At 38.4% G+C, this 12,851-nt stretch overlaps 1 protein-coding gene across 1 annotated transcript in view; it reads left to right on the top strand.

Moving 5' to 3' along the window:
- Nucleotides 1–12,851, top strand: part of LOC136863512 (cell adhesion molecule Dscam1) — a 938,330-nt gene that overhangs the window by 789,527 nt on the left and 135,952 nt on the right. Inside the window, exon 23 of the mRNA XM_068225977.1 lies at nt 10,041–10,310. Within this exon, the coding sequence (XP_068082078.1) occupies nt 10,041–10,310 (270 nt within the window). The remainder of the gene's footprint in view (nt 1–10,040; nt 10,311–12,851) is intronic.

Below are 12,851 nucleotides of genomic sequence, written 5' to 3'. Positions count from 1 at the left end.
TTTATTCTTTGTGAGTGATGAAAGCAAAGGGACTTGGACCAAAGTCCGAGTGGTAGTATGTGGGGGCGAAGGGGAGGGGGGAACACAAGAATTCTTCCTTCTGTTGAACCTCCAGTGATGAAAGTCACGCGCCGCCACTGCTCCTGACTCTAAAATGTCTGCTTATATCTTGCTGGAATCCTGCAAGTTGAGCCTCTCTGGAATAACCTTTCCTAAACCTGAACTGCCTTCTATCAAACCAATCAGTAATTTTGCAAACATAGCTAATATAATAAAAAGAATGCTTTCCCGGAGCTTACAAACAACATCAGGGTGGCAAGTCTGTGATTATCCGCTTTATGTTTATCACAATTTCCGTTGTATACTGGGGTAACTACTGCAACTCTCCATTCATTTGGTATCGCTCCCTCACGCAAACAGTAATTAGATAAGTAATTCAGATATGGCACTATATCCCACTGCCTGGCCGAGGCAGTAAAGGCGTGCTCGGTTCGCCCGGAAGGACGTGGGTTCGAATCTCCGTCAGGATGTTGTAAAATTTAAGAAACGAGATTTCCAATTCTGGAGGTGAACATGGACCTGAGGTTCACTCATCCTACACAAAAAATGAGTACCAGGTTAATTCCAGGGGCAAAGGCGACCGGGCATAGAGCTAACCACTCTACTCCATCAAGTGCCGAGGTTACGGATGGTGGAAGCCTTTACCTTCAACCCCTCCAAGGGCTTTCATGGCCTGTACAGAGATGACTTTGCTTTGCTATCCCAACACATTGCTTTTAATATCTTCTCTTTCCTTTTCTTCATAAGTTGTCCCTCCTGCTGGCAGGGTCTGCTACATTGGTTCGTTGTCTCCATTTAGTTCTGTCCTGGGCCATGTCAGGGTGGAGAATGATACTCTTCAGATCTTTGTGAAGGGTATTGACCCATCATTGTTTTGGTTGTCCTTTTGGCCTCCTAGCAGTGACTTCTAACATGTAACCTGTCTTTACAATACTGTCGGCATCTGCCCTTCATATATGTCCAAACCATTATAGACGACTCCCGCATTTTTTCTTGAATCAGCGCAACGCCAAACCTCTCCCTGACGGATTCATTGGAGATGAGATCCAGTTTAGCGATGCCAGCTGTTCATGTCAGCATCTTAGTCTCCATGACACTCAGTTGACGCTCCTGTCTCAGTTGTAGTAGGCCAACAGTCTCAACCATACAGTGCAACTGGTCGGTTGACAGTACAATAGATTTTCGAATTGAGATTATCTTTCATCCTCCGGTCGCAAGTGAAACCAATTGTTGTTCTCCTTTCATCCAGGCTGCGGATATCCTTGCATGACCTCTCGACAAGTCTGCCATTATCAGTGATCCTGGAGCCAAGATACTTGAATCTTGTCACTCGCAGCAGGTCCTCACCTTCTACCCGAATGGTTCCAATGCTTGTGGATCTGACGTCATATATTCAGTCTTCTTTTTATTTAGGCGCAGTCTGTATTGTGCCAGCTGATCACTCCATTCTTGGATGTGGCATTGCAGATCAACTTGGGTCTCAGAGGACAACATGACATCATCTTCGTAGAGAAGTGTCCATGGGAAAGAACGGTGCAGGTCTGCTGTTACAGTGTCCATCACTAGAATGAACAAGAACGGTGACAGCACTGAACCTTGTTGAATGCCGACAGTGATGGGAAAGTCACTGTATACACTTGCGGCAGTCTGAACATAGCTCCGAAAGCAGCTGAACCCATTTGACAAGGTATTCTGGTATGCCATGCTCTCGCAGTTCTAACCATATGAGATAATGTGGTACGCTCTCAAAGGCCTTCTCAAGGTCCAGGAAAGCTAGATGGATTGGCTTGTTCTTCTCACGATGCTTGGATTACATCAGATGTGCCACAACTCTTCAGAAATACAGCTTCTTTTCTGGATAGCCCAACGATCTCACATATCCTTTTATCAAGAACCCATTTGAATACCTTCATCGCGTGAGACAAAAGTTGGATCGGACGGTAATCAGCACATCCGGCAGGGCTGGAAAATCGTCTGGGCCAGTAGCTTTCCCTGGCTTCATTTCTTTCAAAGCAGCCTTAACCTCTTCGATATCAATGTCTTTGACAGGTCCTTCCACAGCAGCAGTGACTGGGATTGGTGGATGGGAAAATTCCTCAGTTAAGATCTTCTTGAAGCAGCTACACCAGTGCTCTCTTGCCTTCTTGAAATCAGCCAATAAGTTTCCTGTTTCATCATTGATGCCATAGAAGCGCTGGATGTTTTGTGTTTTGCAATGCCTCGCTTTGGTGAGTCGGTATATTTCCTGCTCGCCTGCATGCATGTCTAGTTTTGCATAAAGATTTGCAAAATGTGCTGTTTTTGTTGTAGCTATGATCTTTATTGCATCACTATGGGCTACCTTGTAGTCATTCCAACAAGCGATGTCTTGTCAGCAAGAAACTCATGGTAAAGCCGTTTCTTCTTCCGTGCTGCATTTCTGACCTCATCACTCTAGAGCCATGTATCGTTGTCACTTTTTCACTGTCCTGATTTTGTTGATCCAAGAACATTACATGTGGTGTTATGAGCAGCCTCCTTCAGTTTGATCCAACTCTCTCCAACTGTAGTAATCAGTGCTAAAGTTATTTGTGTGATGACATCGGCCTCTTTCTCCTTGAAGTGCCACCATTTGATTCTCGCTGGTCCTGTATGAGAGGCGTATTCAGGATTCAGCGATTTGATACGCAACTTGCAGATGACAGGTCATTGTTCCGCCGTGACAGTTTCATATGATACAACCTTTGTGTCTAACATGTCTTTAAGGTCTCAACGCCTGACGAGGATGTAATCGATCTGCGTTGCCCTCGTGCTGCTGTAATATGTTATGAAATGTGAATCTTGCTTTTTGAACCAGGTGTTCATGATGACCAGGTCATGGGCTTCTGCATAATCGAGGATTAATTGGCCATCATTGTTTTATTCCCCAAAACCATGTCCGCCATGAGCTGCATGATCTTCCTTTCTGTGACAAACATGTCTGTTTAGATCATCGGCGATAATGAGGTAGTCTTCTAAGGGTACTTCGGTCATCTTCTGTTGAAGCATCTCCCAGAAGGAATCCTTTCTTGCTCCAGGCAAACATGTCTGTGGGACACATGCGCTGAAAAAGTATACTTTCCTTCCATCTGCGATGTAGATAATCTTCATCAGACGTTCATCACATTAGAGATACAGCTGTCAAACTTTGCTGACACAACAATGCCAATGCCACTGGTTGTTTCCCGGGTGCCATTGTATATCAGCTTGTACCTGCATCCGATGTCGTACGACTTCTCTCCACTCCATCGTGTTTCCTGCACCGCGCAGGCATCGATCCATATCTCTTCAGGAGCCTTTGACCATTTGCTGTACTGCCCAGACATAGTGCCGACACTGAGCGAAGCAAGATGGGTTGTATGGGTTAACTTGTTTAGCCGTCGCCCTTGCGACGGTAACCCTTGCATAATTCTCTTGCATATTATCACGCTGACTGGGCCTCACCAAAGTGCGTCGCATAGGGGGAGGGGGGCGCCCTAGCCTTGGCACTAAATCTGAAAGACATCATTCCATTCGATTGTGTCTGAGAGATTTTACGGCCAGTTTGTCACATAGCCTGTCGCCAAACATTTTAGAGCTGCTGCCAGCAACTCCCTAGGTGTTCAGGGTTGAGGGCAGGCATATCCTCCTACCTCAAATCAGTACTGTTTTCCCGCCAATACTCGGGTGGCCGATTGCAGTGGTTTCTCACTGGGCGATGGGGTCACCACATCCTGATGCCAACCCATTGCCTTTAATATATCACCAAAAATATTACCAATTCTAGCTGCTTCTCTAGCTTTCAACTTTTGTATCTTTTTGTAAGTGTTTTATTATCATATGTAAATTTCAGTATTAGTTGCCTCCTCTATCTGGACATCATTCTTATTTCCAACTAACTTTAGATAGCGTTGACCGAATACTTCTGCCTTCAGTAAGTCCTCACAGATACACTCCCTTTTTTGCACTAATGATCCCTGGGATGTCCTTCCTGGAATCTGTTTCTGCCTTTAAAGTATCAATACAGATCCTTCCATTGCTCCCTAAAATTCTCATGGCTGCCAATTATGTTTGACATCATGTTAACGTTGGCTGACTTTTTGACTAAATTCAATTTCCTACTAAGTTCCTTCAATCTCTCCTTAATTCTTCAACCACTCCTAACTCTACTTCTTGCTAATCTGAATCTCCTTCTTAATATCTTTATTTCCTTGATATAATATAATAAGTCCTTACCATTCCTTACCACCTTTAAAGGTACATGCCTGTTTTCACACTACTCAACAGTTTGCGTTAAACCCATCCCATAGACTGTTAATGTTTTTAACCATTTTTCACTGATCATAATTGTTTTTTTCATTCCCTCATAGCTCACTTATCAATCATATGGTATTGCCTAACATTCTTTTCTATCAGATTTATTTTTAACTACAACAAAAATAGCTTTATGATCACTTAAGTTGCTCTACAGAACTCATCTGGTTTTATTAGCACCACATCCAGAATATTTTTCCCTCTAGTCGATTCCATCACTTTCTGATTCAGCTGTCCTTCCCATATTAACTTACTCACCATTTGTTGGTCATGCTTTCTGTTAACATTAGGCAAATGAAGATCACCCAGTACAATAAGATTCCTTTTTGGGTCATTCCCCACATACCTGATTATCGTATCAAATAATTACTCATCAGCATCAACACCAGCCTTGCAAGTTCTATACACCCTTTAGTGATAAATCTTACACCTATAATTTAGAGTTTCTCATCCGTAACTTTTTGAAGCGTACAAATTCTTCTTTCACCAGTATGAATATCCCCCTCCTATCGTTCCTAACCTGTCTGCGAAAAACACTCCAGTTGCATGAGAATATCTCCACATCCATAATGTCACTTCTCAGCCATGATTCAATTTCAATTACAATATCTGGTCAATTTATATCTAATAAATTACTTAATGCTATTTATTCCTTTCTTTGCAATACTTCTACAGTTTAACACTAACAATTTTATGTCATCCTTACTTGATTACCTGCTTCCTATACTGTCATCACTGCTCCCTAGTTCACAAAGTTTCCCTGCGTGTACATCCATATAATTCTTCTAAACAAGCCCCCAAACTTATGCAGTATGTACCATTATAGTTCAAGTGAAGGCCATCTGCTCGTTCTTGTCAGCCGATCCATAATTAACTCAAGCTCCCTGGCACTTGTCATTATGATGAGTGTCATCAGCGTACCTCAGGATGCTGATTGTTCTGCATTCCCATCTATCTACGAACCTTCCTCACAATGTGTTCAGAGTCGATGTTGTATAATATAGGTGACAAAATGTGGTGAAAATCCAGTAAATAAACCTTGTAACTGTGAAACAGAAGGATTAATGAAAAAAAAGTTTAGTTTGTTAAGCTACTAAGGAAAAAAAAGAAATAATTTCTAAAGGACAACTTACACCATCATCTCCTAAATTAATTCAATTTTGTAAAACAGGCAGCCAAACAGTAAAACTGAATGTTTTCATTTCCGAGTATACAAAAATCATCGTTAAGTGGGTCTAGATATTTAAATACAGTAAACTGTTCTGTTGGCCATGGTTTTTGTTTTATAATAATACTAGCAATTACCCGCGGCTTCGCTCGCGTTGATTTCATCATTTGATCTAAGTAATCGTTCCTCAGCATTGTACTAAGATATTATCTGAAAATTCCTATATACAAGTGTACATGTGAGAAACAGTCTTCTCTAAAGTCGAAAAAATAAATACATGTTTTTTTTTAAGGAGATTCCAAATACCTATTACCACATCTGTAACATATTCAGTTTTTGAGATATACATAAGTATCCACATAAAAAGAATTCAACCCCTTGATCAGTCCTTCCCCAACCCCCATTTATGTGTATTTTCCAAAAACTAAAATACATGTTTCCTTATTTTTAAAGGTGATTCCAAATACCAATTTTCGCGTCTGTAACATCTTCAGTTTTTAAGATATAAGTACCCTCACAAAAATAATTTAACTATTTTTCACCCCCTTCCCCCCCCTCCCCCCCCCCCTGTTAAGTGCCTCCTCCAAAAACAAAAAGGTACATGTTCCTGTATTTTTAAAGGACTTTCCAAATACTAAGTTTCTTGTCTCTAACATGTTAAGTTTTTGACATATAATGTAGATATACTGGTACTCATTTTAAACACTCACCCGCTTTTCCAATTCTTTTCAGCCCCTTAACTCAAATTTCCGAAAACAAACGTGTTTCATTGTTTTTAAAGGACATTCCAAATACCAGTTTTCATGTCTGTACATCTGTAACACCTTCAGTTTAGTCATAAGAATAATTTCTACTTCATCTTCTTGACTTCTTTCCAACCCTCTCCCACCTTAAGTGGACTTTCCGAAAACAAAAAGTATGTGTTTCTTTATTTTGAAAGGATATTCAAAATACCAACTTTAATGTCTGTAACAGCTTCAGTTTTTAAGATAAAGTATCCTCATAAATGTATATCAACTCCCTATTTACTTATTTTATCCCCACCCACTTACGTTGATTTTCTGAAAAACAAATGCGTGTTTCTTTATTTTTAAAGGAGATTCCAAATACTAATTTTCACATCTGTAACATCTTCAGTTTTTCAGATATAAATATCCTCATAAAAGTAATTCAACTCCTTTTTCACACCCCCCTTTTCCTAACCCGTTAAGTTGAATTCCCCCTCCACGGAAGTGTGTGTTTATTTGTTTTTAAATGATATTCCAAATACCAGACTTTCATGTCTTTAACATCTTTAGCTTTTGAGATATAAGTATCCTCATACAAAGAATTCAACTAATTTTTCAATTCATTCACCCCCTTAAGTGGAATTTCCGAAGACAAAGGAACACGTGTTTCTTTACTTTGAAAGAAGATTCCAAATACAAATGTTCATGCCTCTAACATCTTCAAGTTTAAGAGATATAAGAATCCTCATAAAGAGAATTCAAATCCTTTTTCACCGCCCCCACTCCCAAGTTGATTTTTCCCCAAAAATGCATGTTTCTTTATTTTTAAAGGAGATTCCAAATACCAATTTCCACATCTGTAACCTTCAGTTTTGAGATATAAGTTCATCCAGAAAAATAATTCAATTTTTTTTTACTTCTTTTCACACTCCCCACTCAAGTGAATTTTCTAAAAACAAACAGTAGCCATTTCTTTAAAAGAGCTTCCAAATACCAATTATCATGACTGTCTCATCTTCAGTTTTTGAGATATATATATATCCTCGTAAAAGGAATTCATCTCCCCTTTCACCCCCACCCTAGCAAGTTGATCCCCCCCAAATGTGTGTTTCTTTATTTTTAGAGGAGATTCCAAATAACAGTTTTCACGCTTGTAATATCTTTAGTTCTTTTTTTGTATTTATACATACATTATCATACAAATAATTTTACTTATTTTTCAATTTTTTCACCCGCCCCCCATAAGTGTTTTTTCTGAAAACCAAAGAATATGTGTTTCCTTATTTTTAATGGAGAATCCAGATACTCATTTTCACGTCTGCAACATGTTAAGTTTTTGAGATATACTGTAGATATGCTAATTTTAAAAATTCACCCCCTTTTTCAGTTCCCCTTAAGTGGATTTTCCGAAAATATATTTATGTGTCTTTGCCTTTACAGGAAATTCCAAATACCAGTTTCCAAATCTGTAATATGTTACGTGTCTGAGATAATTTGCAAATATATTCTTTTCAAAAATTCACCCCTTTGTCACTCCTGTTCACCCCCTATTCATCGGATTATCAAAAAACACAAAAATATGTGTTTCTTTATTTTCAAAGGAGATTCCAAATACCAATTTTCATGTCTGTAACATCTTCATTTTTTTAGATATAAGTCTCCTGATAATAGGTGTTCAAACACTTCTCCCCCTTTTTTCGTCCCCCCCTCCCAATGGGATTTTCCAGAGACAAAAGTATGTGTTTATTTTTAAAGGAGATTCCAAATACCAAGTTTCATGTCTGTAACATCTTCAGTTTTTGAGATATAGATACCCTCATTTTAAGAATTCACCTCTTTCATACTCCCTTAGTGACGGAATATCCAAAAATCCTCCCTTAGTGAGCACCTACACCCTAATATAAATGTATCCCCAAAATTTCATTTCTTTATGTCCAGTAGTTTTGGCTCGGCGATGATGAATCGGTCAGTCAGTCAGTCAGTCAGGACATGTTATTTTATATATAGATTTGAAACAATGAAAATGTAATGAATTTAAATAATTTATTAAATTTTCAATAAAAGAGTTTGAAAAGTCAGAGGTATATACCATATGTGATGCAGCCCAGAAAACCATGTCACATGTCATCAACATTTTTTTTCCTTTCCTTCCTATAGGGAATTCAATTCTAAATATATTTTTGGCTTACCTCTCTAGCTGTAAAAATACATGCTTTATAGTATGGAATATAACACTTTTATGTACAGTTTTACTCATTTCTGGAAAATGTAAAAGAATGTTCAAGAGAAAGAAAAACCTGTACAAGTGCATCATTCGATTTCAAGGTATTTAACAGGCTCATTTTAAGCAACAAATGGTGCTAAAAGCTATAAATTCTCAACTAGCATGAGTTGCATTTTCCTACATTCTGCTTCATGTGGCATGGTTTCCTGGGCTGCATCACATTCATTTATTTATTTATTTATATTTATTTAATTTTTTGGCATACATTATAGGCCTAGCTGCTAGTAATATGGTCTTCCCACATCTTCAACTTATGTGTGTGTATATATATATATATATATAAAACCAGGAGTTGCCACTGGTTGCTTTTTTACATCTGTATAGATGGTGCACGTTTCATGTTTACGTTGGTTTTTTAATTTTTTAAAAATGAATACTGCTTTAACAAATTATTGTATTTGAATTTTAAAATGGGACCTGCTGATTGAAATCTGTGAAGATTTTATGGTTCACCAACACAATGAATCTAACATTAGGGAAGTTTCAAAATCTTCATTTCATCTGAATAATCGTACAATCCAAGATTTCATATGTCAGAATTCTCATAATATTAATTGTCTGATCATTAAAATGGACCTCTCTGTTGAGTTTTCGGGTCTCTTCTTCATATTTCCCAACAATTAAGTCATTCTTTCTCACGTTCTCTAAACGACTGATAACAGTCATGACTTCTGAAGAGGAACTGGAAATGCTTGCGCTAGGGCTGGGTAGCTCGGGAGGTAGAGTGCTGGTCTTCTGAGCTAAAATTGGAAGGTTTGATCCTGACTCATTCCAGTGGTATTTGAAGGTACCCAAAAAACATCAGCCTCATGTTGGTAGATTTACTGGCACATTAAAGAACTTTTGCTGGACATAGTTCTGGCACATTGCGGTGCCTCCCAAACCATACACATGGTTAGTGGGACATAAAATCAGTAGCATTATCATTATTCGAAATGTTCACTCTGAAGACTGTAGGATTTTGAATAGCTGGTCTGTGTGTAAAAAAACAAGCATTGAAGGCACAGAAGGAAAACAAACACTGTATCATCTCATTGTGATACTTCACTATCAGTGACACTTTGAAAAATTTCATTTGGATCAGAAAAATGTGAAACTACAATCTGCATTGTTCTGGAAAAAAATTCAGTCATATTCATGTGAAAAGGCACACATAAAAAATCCCACTTAATACAAAATTGATAACAATGAAACAATTATATTAATGTACATATATATGTATATTTTGTAAATAGGTAATATTATATATTGTGAAACTAGCTAAAATGAAAAATAGTTTGGCAAAAAATCAGAGTAGAGGAAATTTGTAAAGCGGTAAGAAAATTTCAATTCCAGGATTTATGAACCAGTAGAATCTGATTTAACATGAAATATAGACACATCTCCTATTAATTAACTCCCCTAATCTTAGGCATTGATCAATACTTCAATCATTCAAACATATAAAGATACAACTTCTGATCTTATTAGTGTTCTATATGTGTTACAGTGCCAGCTGCTATCTTGTCATTCCCTAAACACCTTGCTGTCGCATGGAAATCAGATGTTGTGTTCCACTGTCACACTGTTGGTTATCCGCAGCCAGAGGTTCACTGGAACTTCAACTCTGAGCCTGTGACATCAGACAGCAAGTTCCAGGTGTGGGCCAATGGTACGCTCCGTATTCAGAATGTAAACCAGGATGATTCGGGCAATTACTCTTGTCACTGTGAGAATGTTCACAGCTCAGAAACAGTGGTGCACCGTCTCACTGTATTGGGTAAGTAATTAGTATTATTGTTATTAGTAGAAGTAGTAGTTGTTTCAAATTTATTTTTTGCAGTATACACCTCAACAAAAGTTTGGAATAATGCCATAAAGTAGAATCTGAGACTTAAACTGCCCCATGTACCAAAACACACAGTTCACAATACTGTAAGACTTCACACAGCAGACAATGTTTGAGTTTTTTTTCCCATTCATATCCTAATCTCATTAACCCATCTCTCCCACTATGGCACACAGATAGATTACCATTAATCCAGAGATGCATCAGTCACTCTAAGTTCTGTCATGCATAGACATGCCATATAGACGAATAAAAGAATTCAACATAATCCAGATTATTCCTTTATTTTTGGCAGAACATACATAGTATGATATTGCCAAGCTGGTAAATGGTACAGGAAGTGGTGCATCTTAAGTGCAGAACAAGTGCAGAGGGACAAGCGATGTGAATCATAGCCTCATAGCAGTTACTGTCCTTTCACCACACAACGAGCGTACCAGTATCTCAAAACTGTGGCTTGTAAGCAAACAACATTTCCTGCCATTTCTCTTAGATATGATTTCCTCTAAGCTACAAAGGTTTATAACTCAGATCAAACTGTACACTGAAGAATATGCAGCTGGTTTGAGCTCAGCAAGGCCTATTATATGCTTTTCATTATGGCAAGACAACAGCACTCATCAAATGAACTAGCTCCCTATCACCAACATTCAGGAATAAAGGAATATCTGTTTGGGGCTGATGACCTTGAATTTTGGTCCCCTTAAATCAGCAGTTATCATCATCACATCAGTGAATTGTTCACTGATGAGATCTGGACTGGTCTGACATATGACACAAGATGTACAGTCACTCAAAATTGAATGAGCACATGGCATGATTCAATATTTTTTCAAACTTACCATATTTACTCGTGTATTAGACCCCTTGCATATTAGACCCCCTTGTCTTTTCAAGATGAAGAAAATGAAAAATAAATCTTGCATACAAGACCCCCCCCAATATAATTCGTCAGAGAAGAACAACGAATCCACTTTGAAGCGGGTACAAGTTTTATTGCAGCTCTAATGATATCGCACGAATTTGTGAATTGTTTCATCCATATGACCCATGCAATGAAAACACGCATCGAATTCATGTGATACATCCGTGTTTCATAGTTGAGAAATGTCCGCCTCTGTAGCATAAGCCTACTGCAGCTCTGGTGACGTTGCACAAATAGGTAAATAGTTTCATGTTTCGCTAAGTTAAAGATGGGAAAGATACAAAAGATGACTGAGATTAGGCAGAGAAAGCTAATGGTGTGGAAATTGCAGGAGAAGGAAATAAAAGAAGAGTTCTAGACACACATTAAAACTAGTATACCTAAGGAAGACATCGGAAGGGTCGAAGAAGAATGGGCATACTTTAAAACTGTCATGGTGGAGTCATCAGAAAAGATCTGTGGAAGAGTATCAGGAAGGAAGAAAGATCAAGAAACGCCCTGGTGGAATGACAGGGTAAAAGATATAGTTAAAAGGAAGAAACAAGCTTGGAAAAGACGGATGACAAACAGAACAACAGAATGCAAAACAGAATACAGGCACTGCAAGAAGGAGTGCTCCAAGGTAGTTCAAGAAGAGAAAAAGAAATGCTGGTAAAAATTCACTGAATCTCTACAAGAAGATACAATCGGAAGCGAAAAGATTTTATATCAGTGGGTTAAAAAGAAGAAAAACCCAGGTGAAGGTGCTAACTTCATTAAAAATGAACAGGAGGAAGTGATGACACAGAAGCAGGGTATATTGCAGAGGTGGGGAAAATACTTTGAACAGCTTTACAACATACAAAATACTTCGGTACAAGAAGAAATTGAAGAACCAGATTTCGTGCAGATGGAAGGTAAGGAAAACTAAAAGAATGAAACAAGGCAAGACAGCTGGAATTGACGAGTTCAGCATAGAAATGATAATAGCAGCAGGAGCAGTTGGTCTACATTGGTTGTATAGACTCTTCAGAGTGATATGGAGAGAAAAGAATGTTCCAAAAGAATGGACAAAAGTGATCATTATACCACTTTTCAAGAAAGGAGACAGGAAGCAATGTGAAAATGACACAGGGGTGACACTGATACCTCATACAGCTAAGATCCTCGAAAGAATCGTGGATAAACGAATAAGAGACAGAGTAAAGGGAAAATTGGCAGAATACCAGTATAGATTCAGAAGAGGCAGGTCCACATTTGACCCAATATTTACATGGCATCAAATGATAGAAAGGTATTGGGAATATGGAAAGGACATGGTAGTAACATTTATAGATACTGAAAAGGCATTTGGCAGTGTCCCAAGGAATTTGGTATGGAAAACATTGACTGAGGCACAGATTGGGAATGAAGCAATGCAGATGGTAATAGCATTGTATCAAAATTGCAAAAGCTGTGTTAGAACAAAAGTGGGTCAAATTGAATGGTTCAGAGTTGAGACAGGCTTAAGACAGGGAAGTGTATTGTCTCCCTTACTCTTCATTATCATCATGGATAGAATTCTAGAT

Source organism: Anabrus simplex, chromosome 2 (assembly GCF_040414725.1).
Source record: "Anabrus simplex isolate iqAnaSimp1 chromosome 2, ASM4041472v1, whole genome shotgun sequence".
NCBI classification, from domain to species: domain Eukaryota; kingdom Metazoa; phylum Arthropoda; class Insecta; order Orthoptera; family Tettigoniidae; genus Anabrus; species Anabrus simplex.
The sequence above is the reverse complement of the archived record's forward strand: the minus strand, read 5'-3'. Positions and strand labels throughout refer to the sequence as shown.